Source organism: Sinocyclocheilus anshuiensis, unplaced genomic scaffold, assembly GCF_001515605.1.
Source record: "Sinocyclocheilus anshuiensis isolate Anshui unplaced genomic scaffold, SAMN03320099.WGS_v1.1 scaffold1572, whole genome shotgun sequence".
Lineage (NCBI taxonomy): Eukaryota > Metazoa > Chordata > Actinopteri > Cypriniformes > Cyprinidae > Sinocyclocheilus > Sinocyclocheilus anshuiensis.
The window spans coordinates 240754-256980 of record NW_015555807.1 but is presented as its reverse complement, the minus strand read 5'-3'; the positions used below and the strand labels follow the sequence as shown (position 1 = coordinate 256980).

Genomic DNA, 16227 nt, shown 5'->3' with positions numbered 1-16227 from the left:
ATATATATATATATGACATTTTATTTATATATAATTATATATACATACATATACATCTTTGATGAATAAAAAGTTCAAAAGAACAGTATTTATTTGAAAAACTTTTGTAACATTATTAATGTCTTATTATTGGCACTTTACATCAATTTAATGCATCATGAATGCATTAGTATCTGAATAAAAATATTATTGACCCCAAACTTTTGAAAAGCAGTGTACATGTATAACAAATTCTTAATGTTAAGTACAGTTATCAACATTTAATTTGAGTAAATCCCAACACACTTACAGTCTGTGCCAACATCCACAATTTCAATTTCCACAGGTGTTAATTCAGAGGCTCCCCAGTCAATACCACCAGCACTGGTTTCCTGAAGTTGATTGGTAGACTGTTTTAATTCTGTTTCAAAATGAGATAACCAAAGACTTTACATTTGTACTAAATATTTAAGGCTCTTACCTCTGTGCCAATCTCGGGACTAATACCCAAGTCCACACCATCCTCAACAGAGATCCCAAAATTCACCTCTTCAGTATCAGCGCCATCGCCGAGGTCACCCCAGTCAATCTGCACAAAACAAGAATGATAGATAGATGACAGATAGACGCTTAAAACTCAACTCATGGAGTCATATTATCACACTTACAGTCTCCTCTGTGACAACATCAGGTGGGGCTTCCTCCATTACAGGTCTCTCTACAACTGTGGGCACATTTCCTGTCTTCCACTCATATACAGTTGTGTTTCCTTTCTTCTGGACAAATCTTAGAATGGGCAGTGCTTCTTCAGACCTAAAAAAATGTCAAATTGCACATCATATAAGGGTTATGTTGTAGTTAAATCACAGGCATGATTTCAGGTGTCTAAAGGTCAATCAACGCAGCATTAGAAACGAAAGAATTCACACTCACCAATCACTAACAAAGTTTATGAAGGCTGCGTAAAATTTTATAGCTTCATCCAGACAGGCTGCTTTTTTACCAGTTTCTTTTAAAACTACAGGCAGATCCTTAACGAGTGCTTGTAACTCCCTTGCCACATTTTCCCCCTGTGAAATATTATAGGTTAGTATCGGTATTCAGCATCAAACGATGTAAAATACATTGTAATTATTTGTTGTCTAACCTGTATCCCATACTGTTTACAGGCAGCATAATAGCGTTCCCTCATGTCAGTGGCACCACTCTGACACTCCAGTTCTCTTCGGCTCAACTCCTGCTGCAGCTGCTGTGCTTTAGACACCTGCTTCCTCAAAGCAGGACCTTCATAACTTACACTACGAATCAATATACTGGCCACTTCAGCTGGGGTTAAAAACACACATACACACAATCATGTCACTGTGTTTGCGTAACTTAAAAAAAAAAAGGCTTAAATAATTAAATGAGGATTGTTTACCTAAATAGACATTGTCTTTTTCATACAGGGACACTATTTCTTGCCAATCCTGTTGACAAAAAAAAAAATATATAGCATATTATTTTTACAACATACAGCAATAAATTACACATTAAAAGAATAATAAACAGCAGAGAGATGCATCATCACCTTCATCCTTTGTGATGAATATCTGCCAAAAATATTTTTGGTGGACACTTCTGTTCCTTTTAATATTTCAATTATTCGTAAGCAATGGAAATAGTGAATATCTGCAAAAGGAACAATGTATGAGTAATCGCATTCAAACAAAAAGAAGTATGTTTGTATTATTATAATAATGTTTTTTTTTTTTTTTACATGAGCCAGAGAGCAGTTGTTTGATCTCCTCATTCTCTGGCATATCCTGAATGGCAGCATTGATTTTCTCTCTAATTGTCATTACTGCACTTTGCCATTTCAGCGTGCAGTGCCTCCGGTCCACCAGCCAGTCTGAATGATGGAGACAAAAGCAAAATATTAAATAGATCTTTGTGCAAGATCTAAACTACTGTGTATAGAAGTCAAGCTACAGCACTTCAAACCATATGTTTAAGAATTGTGTATGCATAAATGACTGTAAAACTGTCGTACCTAAGAGTTTACTGGTTTGGATGTCAATTGGGACATTCTGGATGTTCTGTTAAAACAGATTTTTATAACAAAGGTAAATTATATACACTGTAATAATAACACTCACGTCAACTGTTTGCACATTATTATGGTCTTATAATCTTAACGGAAAGACAACGAAAAGATGTAAGCCAAGTAAATAATTCAGGCTTTATAGTAATAAAAACACAGAAGTATGCATTGACGCACAATAATACTCTTTGAAATGGTTTTTGATAGCTTGTCAATGTCTATAAGCATGTTCACGTTTCTTTACACAGGGAGAACAAGACTTAAAAAACGGTGTCACTTAATTTTAACCAAAGAATGTTTTGTTTTACCTCCATTGCAATCGTGGTTGTCGTTATTTTGATAAAATAGTACCTACAGCTACTCCATGCCTGTAAATAAAACCGATGAGATATAGCTCAAGTTTACAATTTCCACTGACACGTACATACACAACTGACCAGTCAGCACACGCGACACTGCTGGGTCTCACGCGCCGCCTGCTGAAAGACCAATGAACTACACGAATAGAAAAACCGTTAATCACTTCCTTGTAACGTCAAAATAAAAGTCACTAGAAATTGCTTGTTGCAACAGTGACCTTAATTTTCCTCGTACAGTCATGTATTTTCCGTGAACTCAAACGTATCTGAAATTCACTGTAAATTGAAAAAAAAAAAAAATATATATATATATATATATAAATGTACGGGAATCTTAATAATACACGCTTTCAGATGTTGTGGATACTCAACTAATTTTATTTCATAAAATTAAGATGGTTAAAAAATGTTGATTATTAATCATTTAATAATTAATTATAAGTATATCCATGTAATAGGCGTTTATATATTAATCAATAATAATTATTTATTATTACGTGTTCTTTATCTCTTAATACGTTGCATTTTATCACACTGTTTTCCATAACTACGAATCTGGTAATAAAAAGTTATTTATATCACATTAAAAAAGCTGTAAATTCAACACATTTACTTTTTTTTCAGAAAAGTTCCTTCAATGCAACGGCAAATCTCAAACTATTAAATGGTTTTTGATCATTTGTAGCCTATTTATTTATCTTATTATGGTACTTTTCCTATATATAAAAAGGAAGAAAAAGATACATTAATTTGCTTACTTTTCAAAAGGTAAACGCTTATCTTCTATATCTATATTTATCTATAAAGTATCGCTTTTTATTTCTCCTCTTTCCTACTACTTGTTTCACTTCTGTTTCAGTTTTTATAACCATTTCTTACTATGTGTAAGTAAGTTTTTGTTATTTTAGCATGTGTGTTTGGCAGTGTTATTTTTTAGGATTACTGATAAACTAATGTAGTTTGATTTGTATTATTTATATTTGTTATTTATTTTAATTTTAGTTAAATTATGTCTAAATTTATGTCTGTATAGATATTTTATTAAGTTTTAGTTTTATTTAATTTGAGTTATTTTAATACTTCAACAAACTAAATGGAAATGAAATAATATATATATTGAATGTATATGTATGTATATATATATATATATATATATATATATGTATGTATGTGTGTATGGTTGTACGTACACATATATGTAGTTTTCCTTTGACTGAGTGACAAACAGCAGAAGTGGTATGTCCACTAGATGGCGCGATTTCCTTTAAAAGAAATAGTGTGACATATTACATTGTTTCGTACTTATAAGCAGGGCTGGCAATAACAACAAGAAATAGTCATTTGACATTTTCTTGCACCATATGCATTGCATTTGTGCTTCCTTTCTATTGTGCTGCTTGCATAATTCATAAAATATTTCAACTCGCACTTTATGTGGACATAAATTTATGGTAAATATCCTGCTCTTTTCTCAGTTTTATTTGAACAACGTGGTTTTATAGATTTTCTATTTGCCGGATCACAACACTCCTTATCTAAGTGTCTGCCAAAGGGACTTTGGCTGTAAATATGACTGCAGGTGTCTCAGGTGTTTCCAACAAGAGGCTCCTCCCGTCGTACAGTTGACAGAAATATCTATTTCTTCTTCTGTTTTCTGACAGAGCAGATTAAAATCAGCAAAGAAACAAAGCAGAAAGTTTGAAATAAAGGTCAGTATGACACTATGATGCAATGTTAAAATCAAAGATAGGATTGTAATTCTGCTTCTTAAAGTTAGGATATCTTGGGCAACTCCAGTAACACTACACTTAATACACAGGAGAGGCCTTTGAAAATAAACTTGCACTGTACTCCAAACAGAGCACTTTTAATCACTCCAAAGACCATTTCAGCACCTTGCTGAGAGCAGAAATCAGAATTTTAATCCTAAATCGGTTAAGCTCTTTCATAGTCTTGTGAAGCACAATGGCTGTAACAGTCAAAGGGAACCAAATAGACAATGCTTTATTTTCATATTTTTTGAATGACATTCAAACCTGCTCCTATCTCAGCTGGGGATCCAGTATCAGTCTGTGATTTCCCCACATTATGCAAATGTGGGCATCATCTGTCTGGTGGCCTTGCGAAATTAAACATCAGAGGTGAAATTGTGAACAAGCTCAGGTGGAAAGCGTCCTTCTGCTGTTAAAACCCCCTACAATCCGAAAAAATCCTTTATATGTAAAAACCATATTCAAGAACGCAAACTATGTGTGAATACAAACCACTGACTTTTGCATTTGCAGTATGAAACTAAACCAGAGCAAACATACAAACAATTATATTTTCTTTGTCAAAAGGTTTAACTGTAGACATGTATTTGCAAATACAAAGTAAAAATTCACAAAATGTATTGTGTGTGGAAGTACGTTGTGTGAGATATTTTATATCACATATAATACTATGGTTATGTATATACAGTGGGTACGGAAAGTATTCAGACCCCCTTCAATTTTTCACTCTTTGTTATATTGCAGCCATTTGCTAAAATCATTTAAGTTAATTTTTTTTCCTCATTAATGTACACACAGCACCTGCAATATAACAAAGAGTGAAAAATTTAAGGGGGTCTGAATACTTTCCGTACCCACTGTATGTGTGTGTGTGTGTTTATTAATATGTCTATATAGTTTTATTCTTTTTATATTTCAGTTTTAGTTATTTTAGTTCCATTTTAGTCATAATTAAGCTAAATGAAAATGAGAAATGTTGCTTTGGAAATTAGCTAAAATAGAAAAAAAAAAGTTTGTTTTTTTATATATATTTTATTTCGATTTATTTTATTTCAAGTTTTTTTTTGATGGTTTTAGTTAACTATAACAACCCATATAATATCTCATATAATTGCCTTTTATTTTCATAGACAATAACTTTTATTAATTTTTACTTTGCACTTTGTAGTATGCTCTACAGTCTAGACAGACAGACAGACACATAGATGATAGATAGATAGATAGATAGATAGATAGATAGATAGATAGATAGATAGATAGATAGATAGATAGAAACATAGGCTGCATTTATTTACTGATAGAGTTTCTCTGCAGTCCATCTTGATTTGGTAAGGTGAGCACCTTTTTGGTTGACCATGCAAATGTTAAACCAACTTTACGCTCCCATGAGGTCGTTCACTCAGATTGCCCTCCCTCTCTCGATCACATGGCTGTAACATTTACTCATGTTGCATTGGGTTGGACCTAATGTTCAACTTGGACTGAAACAGTGTGTTTGTGTGAGGCTATAGGCTGCTGTCTGAGCAGGAGAGGGAGATAAAACAAGACTGATAAAGAGAGAGGGAGTAAGGGAGGGACCAAGAGAGAGGAAGGGGGAAAGAGAACACCTGTAGCATGAGACACTGCACTCAAAGCAGACATTCAGTAGGGAGATTAATTAAGAGAAGGGGAAGCAAAAAGGTGAGAAGGTATTAGCAGCTCTCAGCAGACTGAACTTGAGCGGTAAAGTGAAGTTACTAAGTGAACACAGGGGGCAAGGCTGTCAATGCGACAATGGTTTAACTTCTTCTGGACACCTGTTCTTCTGAACCAAGAGCACTTTTGAAAGAAGTGAACGCATCTTGTCAGGTGAGAACTGATCACTTGCTCCTTTTTGTGTTTTGAAGTGAATTTGTTAAAATATTGTTTGTGAACATGCATTTGTTCTTGTATTTCTTCAAGATGCCCTTTTTTTTTTGCATATACAAGAACATTAGAGTTCACATTCTTAATCTGACTGATTTAGTTTAAAAAAACGCATGAGGATTTTTTTAAAACTTAAATTAAATGCATAAAACATTATTTAAAAATAACAAAATAAAATAAGATAAAATAAAAATAAAATAAATAAAATGAAATTAAATAAAACAAAATATAAAGTTAGCAAAAATTATCAAATGAAATATTAAAAAAGTCTTAGAAAATCGTACAATATAGAAAAACATATATTATATATAGAAAAAATTAAATGATGAAATGATAAAAACTATATAGACATTTTAAAAACAGTCCTGATAAAAATGACAAAAACGCACAACAAAATTACTAAAATTTAACCCAAATTTACATGAAAACTGAATATATAAAAACAAATTCAAAACATTTAATAAAAACTATAATAGTATCGATGTGATACTAAAGTAGTAACACTGGTCTTAACCATTTAACAATGAAAAATGAATTTAAAGTCAAATTAACAAACATGAGTAGTTTTGAACACAGATGAGAGGAATTTGAACTTGTGTTCATTAATCATGAATTCTCCTAACAGAGCCCGTTATGAACAAATGCTCTATGAAGGCCTCTCTTGAGAGGCTGTAGGCTACATAGGAAGCTTGATATGCTATGTTACAGGCCCAGAAGAGCGAGAAGTAGCATTCAGAACACAAACGGCAGCAGTATGATGTCCAGGCCTAGACTTGCAGGCAAACTTGACACCCTCCATGACTGCTCTGAGTACGGCAGGGCCTGGCTGCCCTTGAGTTAACCTCTCCTCTCCTCAAAACATTTGTATCACCGGGAAGGCTTTGAACTTGGTTAGTGATTTCCTAGGTTTAGACAGGCACAGTGTACTCTCCCTGTGATCTCTGAAGTATTTAGTGCTGCTCAGTCACACAAGGAGGAAAACAAAGTAACTTATTATCTAGCTCTAAGGATACCTCCTGAGTATCAGGTGACTTTCAAGAAACTGCTGCAAAAGATTTGTACTTTTTTTTGTAATATTTAAGAAAAATAATTCAATATATGAATAAAATATGGCTATTATTTAAATTATTTTTTATATTTTTATAGATTTTTTTGTCATTTTAATAGTGCAAGAATTAAAAAAAAATGTCCTTAAAAATTTCTTACATTTTTTTTTTAAGTAACATTCTGTAAAGCACATCCAGTCCGGCACATATCAGTATGCAGGCTGTGACTCACAATTCAACATAAACAAGTCATAATCAATAAGCATGAACAATAAAACCATAAATGAACCTTCACACCACCCTAGCTGAGGCACCTGACTCTCCCAGGATTAAACTTTACAGTCATTTTCAGAGTGCAATAAGATCTCCTCTAATGACATCTACAGTCTACTTGGCTACAATAAACTAAGTGCAATCAAGGTGAAAGAGTAGTAGCTGCTTCAAAAAGTGACTGAATCCTGTCATTATGTAATTGCAGAAGATCAGTCACAAATCCAGTGGAGAGTCTGTTTCCCCATAAAATGGCCATATTCCCTTGTGTTAGAAATGCCTTCTCATTTAGTAAACACTGCGACATTACATGAAAATGTTTGATGTGTTGCATTAAGGCTGTTGTTTTTGTCTCAGAACCTTTATGGCAGTGGTTTCAATGACCTCCAAATAGGATGATCTCCTTGCAAGGGACCTGCTTTCTAAAAATGCATCAATATTTTTTACTGTATAAGGTGTGAGCGCAAAAAAATAGTAAGAATGTTGTTTTACTTTGTAAAAACATGTTTTTGCAGAGTTAAATATAACTGGCTTTTAATACTGCTATTTCACCGAGGACAAAAATATTTTAAATGTTAATTTTTTTTTTCTACTCAGATAATGCCAGGTGTTTCAATTCAGTTTCAAATGATTTTTTTTCATATTGCATTTTACACAATAAATATTGTTCCAAATTGTATTGTTGCAGTTTTGCAGAGAATAAAACTTACAACCCCCAATAATCAATATATGCTAGAATGATACAAAGTACAAACGATTATTTTAAACACAATTCTTTTAAAATGATGTAGTTTTGAAATAAATAAATATTTACACTTACAAAACATATATTAAATAAATATTCAGATAGATAGATAGATAGATAGTCTATCAAAATGCTTTTCATTGCTAAAACTCATCTAATATTTTTGGCCTGATCTCTAAATCTAAATCCAATTTCTTTATTTTACCTAAAATGAATTGCACCCGGAAGTCATGAAAGGAGCTTGTCACGTTTTAGTGGAATTCGCCATAAAAAGTACATTCACATGGAGACACTGCCTTGTTTCATGCGTGAACCCTCTATGACTGAACAATATTCTACCAGAAATATATTGGGTGGCAACGGCCAAGTGAAGGGTGTGTTTACTAGTGCCTTCTAAAGATCACTTCAGGTCTGATACTTAAAATCTTATCGCACACCAATGCTATAAAACCTGCTGCATTCGCTGGACGACCCATCACATGTTCATTGATACATTCCATTTAGTGATGACTATGACAATGCTGTTAAGGTACCAGATGACACACCCTAGTGTGATACCAGCCATACACATTATTATTACCAGGTGTGTGAGTCTCCAGTGTTTACACTGGTTGCTATCACATGGGTAAATCATTGTACATCCTTTGTGATGTGTACAATAGCTATATACAGTCTGTCCAATATTACATAACAAATGATACTCTATCAGAGTAGGACGAAATACTAAGTTATCCATCAAGGAGCTGTTCAAGTGTCTTGGTTCACGCAATGTTATTTTGGTGCATCTCAGATCTCAAGGGAGTGACAGGGGATCCAGTGGTGCTGTTCATTAATTAAACAGCTGAGCAGCAGAGTCAGGTGTCCTCTTGTTATTCTAATCTAATTATTGGATGAGGAGACACACATATTCTCAGAGAGAACTAGTGTTGCTGCTTACAATGTGCTAAAGTATGCAAATGAGCCTTTATGAGAATGTTCTAATATGTTTTTGTATCCATAAAAGCACATCCTAGGGCAAAAACCATCTGTGTGTTGGTGATAAATGCATGAGTCTTATGCTATGGACTGGAGAATTAAGCAGCTTGCAGACTCACTGTTAAATTACGAGTTGGAATCTGTATTTTGAAACATTACTCAGTATCTTTCATCTACCTAACAAATCTGCATTCGTGTTACAGGTCTACTTTGCTATCTTCCCTTCGCACCTGTCATGGCCGACCCTGCCTGGTGGAAGCTCACCTTCCTGAGGAAAAAGAAGTCAGAGCCAAAGGTCCTGTATGAAATACCACCCGACTTCAGCACCAACAATGCGAAAAAAGACCTGGGCAACGACGACGCAGACAGCGATCTAGACGCCAGACTGGAAAAAATAGTGGATAAATCTGCCACTAAGGGCCGTCATGTAAAAGTCTCCCATTCTGGGCGGTTTAAAGAGAAGAAGAAGATTCGCGGGACTCTGGCGGAAAACCCGAGCCTTTTCCCCGAACCTGCTCGGACTGACAAGAGCCATGTGGAAAAATAACTTCCAGACGAAGCACACAGTTTGCAGCCTGTTTATACATACATACTAATTTTTACTCATTCTTATTTGAAAGGCTGCATGTTGAGTGGAGTTACCACTGACGCAGCGAAGATACTGGAACAGAAAATTATTATTTTTTACCAGCCATACTTTAATTGAAAAGCAACCCCAAGATGATTATTAAGGAGTTAATGTTTCCTGTAAATCATAAACACAATATTGTAATGCTCATGAAATGTGTTATCACTGTGGGAAAAACCTGACAAGGAAGACACAGAAACCTTATCCAACTCTCATTTATAAATCACACAATCCGTTAATTTTGTGGCGAATGGTCATAAAAATGTACATTATTGTGTAATAACTAATCTCAAACCTGTGGGAAACAGACTGTTGTTCAGGTTGCACTTCGATTAGCACTTGATCATGTGTTTTTTTGTGGTTGTGGACGCTCAGTTGTGCATATCTCTGATTTGATAATTTATCATAAAAAGGGTTTCAATTAGGGCAAGGACAGTCAAAAGTCACAGCACGTTAGAAACAGGTTCTCCACAACTACAGCTTTAATTTGTCTTGTTTCATTTGTACTTGTCTGTTGTTTACTGAGGTCTTTAAAGGTTATTGTTAGAATATGCAAAATAAAGATTTTTATTGCATTGCTGAGATGTGTTCAATTGTGGAGAAGTACAAAAAGTTGTTTGAACGCCACCGCCATCTGCTGGCAAAAAAGCACAATGAGCATCGCTGCAAAAATTAAACAGGTTTATTACTGTATATTTACAAGAAAAAGTCACCATCCATTACAGAATTACAGCCAAATTCAGACAGTTATTTTAGATCAACATTACATTTGGCACATTTATTAACACACAATCTAATCATATTTCACATTTGTCTTGTAGAATATTTTGTTGTTTATCATTAACACATTTATAGATGTGCAAAACATCAAACAGAGCAACATGTTGGGTGTTTTTTGTTGTGACAGAAGTCCAAAGTCTATGTTTTCTGAAACTACAATTAAGGCTGCAAGTACAGCTGTGCTTTTTTAATTATTAATAAACATCAGGCAGTCAACAGACTTTGCACTTACAAGTAGTAGATTAAGAATGTGTTGAGGTCAGTCTTGAAGGCTTAAAAATGCTGCAACGAAGCACCATTTTGTAATGCAACATGATTTATATTCATAAAATCATGTATGCAGTTATCAACATAAATCTCCCTTCTGGTTTTGGTTAAGACGATACGAATGCAGGACGAATATGGAATGATAAGTCTTCACTAGTCAGTTGATGCCCTGGTGGCATTATTTGCGACAGTCGCTGTCAAGTAATGATGATGTATTGATGTCACAGATGGTGATGTTGATTTCACAGCATGTCCTCTATTAGGGGGATAAGCGTTGGTATATCCAGCCTCCCTCAGCTTGATACTGCATATCCCCCAGCTCAGTCTCTCCCTCTTTTGGCCGCAAAAAGACTATTCGGTCATGTAATCTATTGGTCTGACCCTGCCAGAACTCAATCAGGTGGGGTTTTACAATGTAACCACCCCTGCGAAAAAATATATATCCATAAAAATAAATGAAACTAAAATATAACTGTCTACATACAAACACAGACAGGGATTTGATATTAATAAACAAAAATTACTCACCAGTAATCTGGCATTGGTACATTAGTGTTCTTATACTTTTCCTCAAGCTCTGCATTCTTGTCTCTCAGGTACTTTAAGTGGGACACACAACAAATTATTAATAAATCAGGTGTTGCACCAAACCAGGAAAATAATTAACATTAATCGTGTATAATTATCATTATGAGTGTTTGGCTGAATGTTGAGGTTGATTGTGGCTGTGTTAATTGCATTATTTATATACTCTTATTATTTTTATTTGCAGTTTGAATTCGCTTTTATTTTTTTTATATTTTCAGTTTTTACTTTAACTATAGTTTAATTTTTAGTTATTTTTGTTATGTGCTTTTGTCAATTGTATTAGTTTTTTTTAGATGTAATTTATTTTTATTTTTTATTTACAGTTAGTAATTTTAGTACTTAAACATATTTCAGTTGGTTTCCAAGACAACATAATTTGTTGAATTAGTTTATGGTTTTCATTTAATATTTATATTTTATTTCATAGCAAAAATGTTTTTTTTAAATAGTTTTAATTAATGATAATAACCCTGGATGGTGGTGATAGTGCTACTCACTTGTCGGCTTGGTATTACTGTGCTCTGCCTGCTAACAACAGCCCCGATTTGACTGCCCTTGGGCCTTGAGTGGAAATAATCACGTGAAATCTCATATGGGATTCTCTCTAAAGTACCTTCAATGCGAATCTGTTAGGATACAACAAAAAAATGCAATGGGGTCAAAAACTACATTCAAAACGTGTTACATTTTTTGTCATTTAAACTGAAATATGGAAAAGATTATCCAAAGAATTAGCTGGGGAAGATTCTGAGATCCCAAAAAAACAAAAAAGCTTACCTGTCTGTTTAATGGTTCCCAGTAAAATACAAGACAGGCCTCGGGATTGCTGTCCTATTTGATTGTAAAATAAATAAATACATTTAAAAAATACAAGACGTGAAAAAGATGAGAAGGTAAACCCATAAGGACATTTTCTAAACAAAATTTGGTTTTAAAGACTCACCAGCTCTGTACCTTTCCGACTCTCATAGTTGGTAAAGAAGCGAAATCCCTCCTCGCTGTAGCCTTTTAGAAGAACCATGCGTGCAGAGGGGCGACCATCCCTTTTGAGAAAACAAGAAGGGGAAATTTTGGGGAAAATATATGCATTATATTTAAGTTGCTCTGTTTATTTCCAAGTATTGATGAACCGCACGACATCCATTCTTACTTGGTGGCTGTTGCAAGACACATTGCATTGGCTTCTCCCACCTCAGGGCATTTAGTGGCTCGATCAAACCAGCTGCCGAATTGCTTAATTGGATCTAAAGAAGCAAGCTGATCCTCCTCAAAACACTATAGTATGAAAATGATAAATAAGAAAATTAATACATTTATCGTATATTCTTTTTAAATTACTTGGCTTTCTGTTGTGACATATATGGCAAAGTAGGTTTAAATACCCCATAACTGAACTAGTACAGTGTCCTTTACTGTGTTTAGCCAATAGGATCTTTAAAGGGGTCTTTACCAAATATGCTATTACTGAAACACTAAGCCATGCATAACTGATATGGAAAGCATGTTTGATGGTCAAAGGCTGTCTCATAATTGTGTTGACTCTTTTCATATCATCTTAATTAGTAAGTGATTGAAAGTCAAGGTCAACTGACAATGCATGCATTTTTGAAAAGGCATTTGGCAAGCACGCAATTTAGCTGCAGATAATACATAAAAAGGCTAATAATTTAAAAGCACACTGACAAGGTTTTATACACATACAGAAAATGCCGGCTCTGCATATCTAGCTTTTTGATGTAAAAATCATGATATGATACTCTGTATAATATGTCTTTTGAATAAGGTCTCAGGTCATGGTCATACATATACCTGGAATAAACCTAAAATATACGTGTCCCACCTCCTGATCGCTCTTATAGCTCTTTCTCATGTTACTCAGATCCATGTCGGTGCCGCTGTCAGTACAATTCCTGCAGAAAAAGAGGTAAATAACGAAGTACTGCGGACTGTCAAGGTAACGGGTTCAATAAACTTCACAATATTGCCGATGTTCCTGGACGTGCAGAAGCGCAAATAGTTAGACGTCTCGTGCCTGCAACTCCAAACCTGCGTCATCACGTTCATGCTCTTACGTAAAATGTTATGAAAAGCAGTCGGTTTTGTAACTAACCTCTAATTTTTGGAATTAATTTAGGAATGAATAAAATATGAAAAATAAATACGTTAGTCAAGTAATCATTAATTTGATATTCTATAATTAATTTATATTTTTAAATTACCTTAATAGAAGAAGAAGAAAAAACAATTTCTGTTTCGTAAAACTTAAAAAAAAAATATATAATTTTGTGGTATTTTTTTATTATATTTTATTATTATTATTTTATTTTTTTAACGTAGCCATAAAGACTTTTATTTTGTAAGTACGATTCAACAAAACGGTCGAACACGCAGCGCCAGCTGAAGCTGGGTGAGTGAGGCATTACAATTGTTTTTTTTTTTTCCCCTTCAGTACAGATTCATCACCCATGTGCGCAAGATATACAGTAGGTGGCGGTAATACCCCTAAGGAGCGAACGGCGAACAAAAAGAAGAAGAAGAAGAACAACAACAAAACGGTCCCACGTCAAATCCGGATCAAGTCCAGTTGGTGGCGGTAAATGCACCAGAAGTTGGTTTGCCATCCGCCATAAAACGTTATTAGAAGAAGAAGAAGAAATCCAGCTCAAGATGGCAGCGACCTTGTGTGGCAGGCTTTTCCCGACATCGGGTAAGATTATGGTTTGATATTATTGCAAAAAAAAGAGTAAATAACATATATAAAAAGACAATACCTGTCATTTACAACCATGTAAATTATGAATTACATCGTAAAATTACATACACCTGAAAGCCACTATGAAGCTATTTGTGGTATTGTACAGCATAATCATCATCTATCAGAGAATATGCAATTAATATTTGAGGTACTTGGTATGTTATTTGGTACATCTCTTCATATTTAGCATTTGTTATGTATGTATTTTGGATTTTCGGCAAGCCCTTGTATTTATTTTCATGATTAAAACACCAGATGTGACGGTCTCATGATATTAGTGAATCACTTGTGGCATCCTTTACATTCATAATGTTATTTGAATAGTAATGTTTATATTCTAGCCTTAATGTTATTCTTACCAATATTTACATATTATAACCTACAGGATGGCTGCCATTAAGCCAGATTGTTCGTCACGGCTCCAAAGCTGTTACTCGTCACAGAAAGCCAATGCACTTTCTCAAGCAGAAGCTGATGGCTGTCACAGAGTACATTCCCCCCACACCTGCAGCTCCTCCTGCTGCTTTGGCTCCACGAGTCAGAAAGACTGAGGAGGTCAATCATTGCTATAGCCTACCTACTGAACACTATCTTACAAGGCTTTAAGTGTGTCATTTTAAGTGTTTAAGTGATATATATATATATATATAATCTACTCTCTTTCCTTTTAGGAAAGTGCTCTGGCAGTTTTGTTGAGGAAAGACCTAGAAAACTTGTTTAAGGAATGTAAGATGATTGCTGTGGTCCAAAACAATGCAATCAATGCAGAGGACCTCATGGTGCTGAAACACAAACTGAAGAGACACAATATCAGTGTCAAGTTCTTCCCAAACCAGGTAATGGCAAATTATAGTGATGCTTACCACTTTTGAGATGTGCGCTACTGCTTTGTGACATTTTATTTGTGTTTCTTTCCAGGTGACAAGGTCCTTTCTCAGCAACAGCATTTACAGTAACATGTTGCCTCTATTTGTTGGCCAGACTGTGATATTTGTTAGTAAAGAGCCAAAAGTTAAAGAGATGCTCCAAGCGTTAAAACACAGTCCTCAGATGGTGCTGTTAGGTGAGTGTTTCCTAGGCATGAACTTGCATTCTTAAAGGAATAGTTCACCCAAAATGGATCCTCTGCAGTAAAAGAGTGTAGTCAGAATGAGAATTAAAACAGCTGATAAAAACAACAATAATCCACATGACCTCTAGTTAATTAATGTCTTGTGAAGTAAAGTTGCATGTTTAGGATGTTTTTGACTTCAAATCATTGCTTCCTGCTAAAATAGTCCTCTATTCCCCATAATACTGCTTTCTCAATTGAAAAGTGAAAAAGTTGTCTCGTCTGAATCAGGAGAAAAATAAGCACCGATCAAGCATTTTTATTTCATTTTTTGGGTAAACTATTCCTTTAAATATCTTCTAAAAATGATTGGTATTGTCTCACAGGCTTTCTGTACCATTTTCTTTCAGGCGCTTGTATAGAGAACACATTGCTTTCATATCAAGGCATTCTCAGTTACTCCAAACTCCCGTCTATGACCACTATCCAGGGTGAGATAGTTGGTGGTCTAACCATGATGACTTCACGGACTGTCTCAATGCTGCGTCACCATCCAGCTCACCTTTCCGCCCTCCTTCAGCAGTACGTCAAACAGCAAGGCTCTGGGGACTCCACAAATGCTGTTACAGATAAAGATACTTCTATAATACAGGAAGCAGCAGCTTGAATTTTATAAAATAAATGAACAGCTGTGTATGGTTGACATAAAATGCATATAATAAAATGGAGTTATTTAAAGTTGCTTTTTTGGTCATTTATATACTATAGTTGGAGGTGAATTTTTTGTTTGTCACTGTTCATATTGTGGAGTCTGGGGCTACATTTCATAAAGGCAACATCTCTGCTGTTTTCTCTAGCAGTGATTTTGTATGTTGGTTTCAAATGACTAGTTAAAGAACATTACATTAGAATAATATTAGTAATAATTCTGTCTTTCAAAGTAAAATTTCAATGACATTTTGTAATCTTATACAATTTAAGAATAACAATGTTCGCTATGTATATTTGTTACTAGTTGTTTTAC

The 16227-nt window shown here is 34.5% G+C and overlaps 4 protein-coding genes across 4 annotated transcripts in view; 2 read left to right on the top strand and 2 right to left on the bottom strand.

Annotated features, from left to right (window-relative positions):
* cdk5rap3 (CDK5 regulatory subunit associated protein 3) overlaps nucleotides 1–2553 on the bottom strand; it is a 6920-nt gene extending 4367 nt beyond the window's left edge. The window contains exons 1-11 of the mRNA XM_016469229.1: nucleotides 2500–2553; nucleotides 2371–2430; nucleotides 2012–2057; nucleotides 1739–1870; nucleotides 1550–1650; nucleotides 1400–1448; nucleotides 1127–1305; nucleotides 913–1049; nucleotides 648–792; nucleotides 461–568; nucleotides 290–371 (exon numbers count right to left, since the gene is read on the bottom strand). Of these exons, the coding sequence (XP_016324715.1) occupies nucleotides 290–371; nucleotides 461–568; nucleotides 648–792; nucleotides 913–1049; nucleotides 1127–1305; nucleotides 1400–1448; nucleotides 1550–1650; nucleotides 1739–1870; nucleotides 2012–2057; nucleotides 2371–2376 (985 nt within the window). The 5' untranslated portion in view covers nucleotides 2377–2430; nucleotides 2500–2553. The remainder of the gene's footprint in view (nucleotides 1–289; nucleotides 372–460; nucleotides 569–647; nucleotides 793–912; nucleotides 1050–1126; nucleotides 1306–1399; nucleotides 1449–1549; nucleotides 1651–1738; nucleotides 1871–2011; nucleotides 2058–2370; nucleotides 2431–2499) is intronic.
* Nucleotides 2554–9369: 6816 nt separating this feature from the next.
* Nucleotides 9370–9681, top strand: LOC107675003 (proline-rich protein 15-like protein B). The gene has a single exon (XM_016469182.1). The coding sequence runs from the start codon at nucleotides 9370–9372 to the stop codon at nucleotides 9679–9681; it is 312 nt and encodes a 103-aa protein (XP_016324668.1).
* Nucleotides 9682–10107: 426 nt separating this feature from the next.
* Nucleotides 10108–13455, bottom strand: LOC107675015 (pyridoxine-5'-phosphate oxidase). The gene is made up of 7 exons (XM_016469201.1): nucleotides 13238–13455; nucleotides 12548–12672; nucleotides 12341–12440; nucleotides 12175–12228; nucleotides 11895–12023; nucleotides 11338–11408; nucleotides 10108–11234 (listed from the first exon to the last, which is right to left on the bottom strand). Exons 1-7 carry the CDS (start codon nucleotides 13280–13282, stop codon nucleotides 11069–11071), a joined length of 690 nt encoding a protein of 229 aa, XP_016324687.1. The 5' UTR covers nucleotides 13283–13455; the 3' UTR covers nucleotides 10108–11068.
* Nucleotides 13456–13917: 462 nt separating this feature from the next.
* mrpl10 (mitochondrial ribosomal protein L10) lies at nucleotides 13918–15926 on the top strand. Its single transcript, XM_016469202.1, has 6 exons — nucleotides 13918–13975; nucleotides 14064–14104; nucleotides 14538–14707; nucleotides 14824–14988; nucleotides 15071–15215; nucleotides 15614–15926. Exons 2-6 carry the CDS (start codon nucleotides 14065–14067, stop codon nucleotides 15868–15870), a joined length of 777 nt encoding a protein of 258 aa, XP_016324688.1. The 5' UTR covers nucleotides 13918–13975; nucleotide 14064; the 3' UTR covers nucleotides 15871–15926.
* Nucleotides 15927–16227: the final 301 nt, after the last annotated feature.

What these genes read in the sequence shown, in the direction of transcription:
- LOC107675015 (XM_016469201.1), bottom strand. Translation starts at nt 13,282, where the DNA reads ATGGATCTGAGTAACATGAGAAAGAGCTATAAGAGCGATCAGGAG. An exon ending in CAGTAATACCAAGCCGACAA is followed by an intron (nt 11,409 to 11,894) that starts GTGAGTAGCACT and finishes TCCCACTTAAAG; the next exon opens with TACCTGAGAGACAAGAATGC. An exon ending in GTACCAATGCCAGATTACTG is followed by an intron (nt 11,235 to 11,337) that starts GTGAGTAATTTT and finishes ATTTTTTCGCAG; the next exon opens with GGGTGGTTACATTGTAAAAC.
- LOC107675003 (XM_016469182.1), top strand. Translation starts at nt 9,370, where the DNA reads ATGGCCGACCCTGCCTGGTGGAAGCTCACCTTCCTGAGGAAAAAGAAG.
- mrpl10 (XM_016469202.1), top strand. Translation starts at nt 14,065, where the DNA reads ATGGCAGCGACCTTGTGTGGCAGGCTTTTCCCGACATCGG. An exon ending in TCAAGTTCTTCCCAAACCAG is followed by an intron (nt 14,989 to 15,070) that starts GTAATGGCAAAT and finishes GTTTCTTTCCAG; the next exon opens with GTGACAAGGTCCTTTCTCAG. An exon ending in TCCTCAGATGGTGCTGTTAG is followed by an intron (nt 15,216 to 15,613) that starts GTGAGTGTTTCC and finishes ATTTTCTTTCAG; the next exon opens with GCGCTTGTATAGAGAACACA.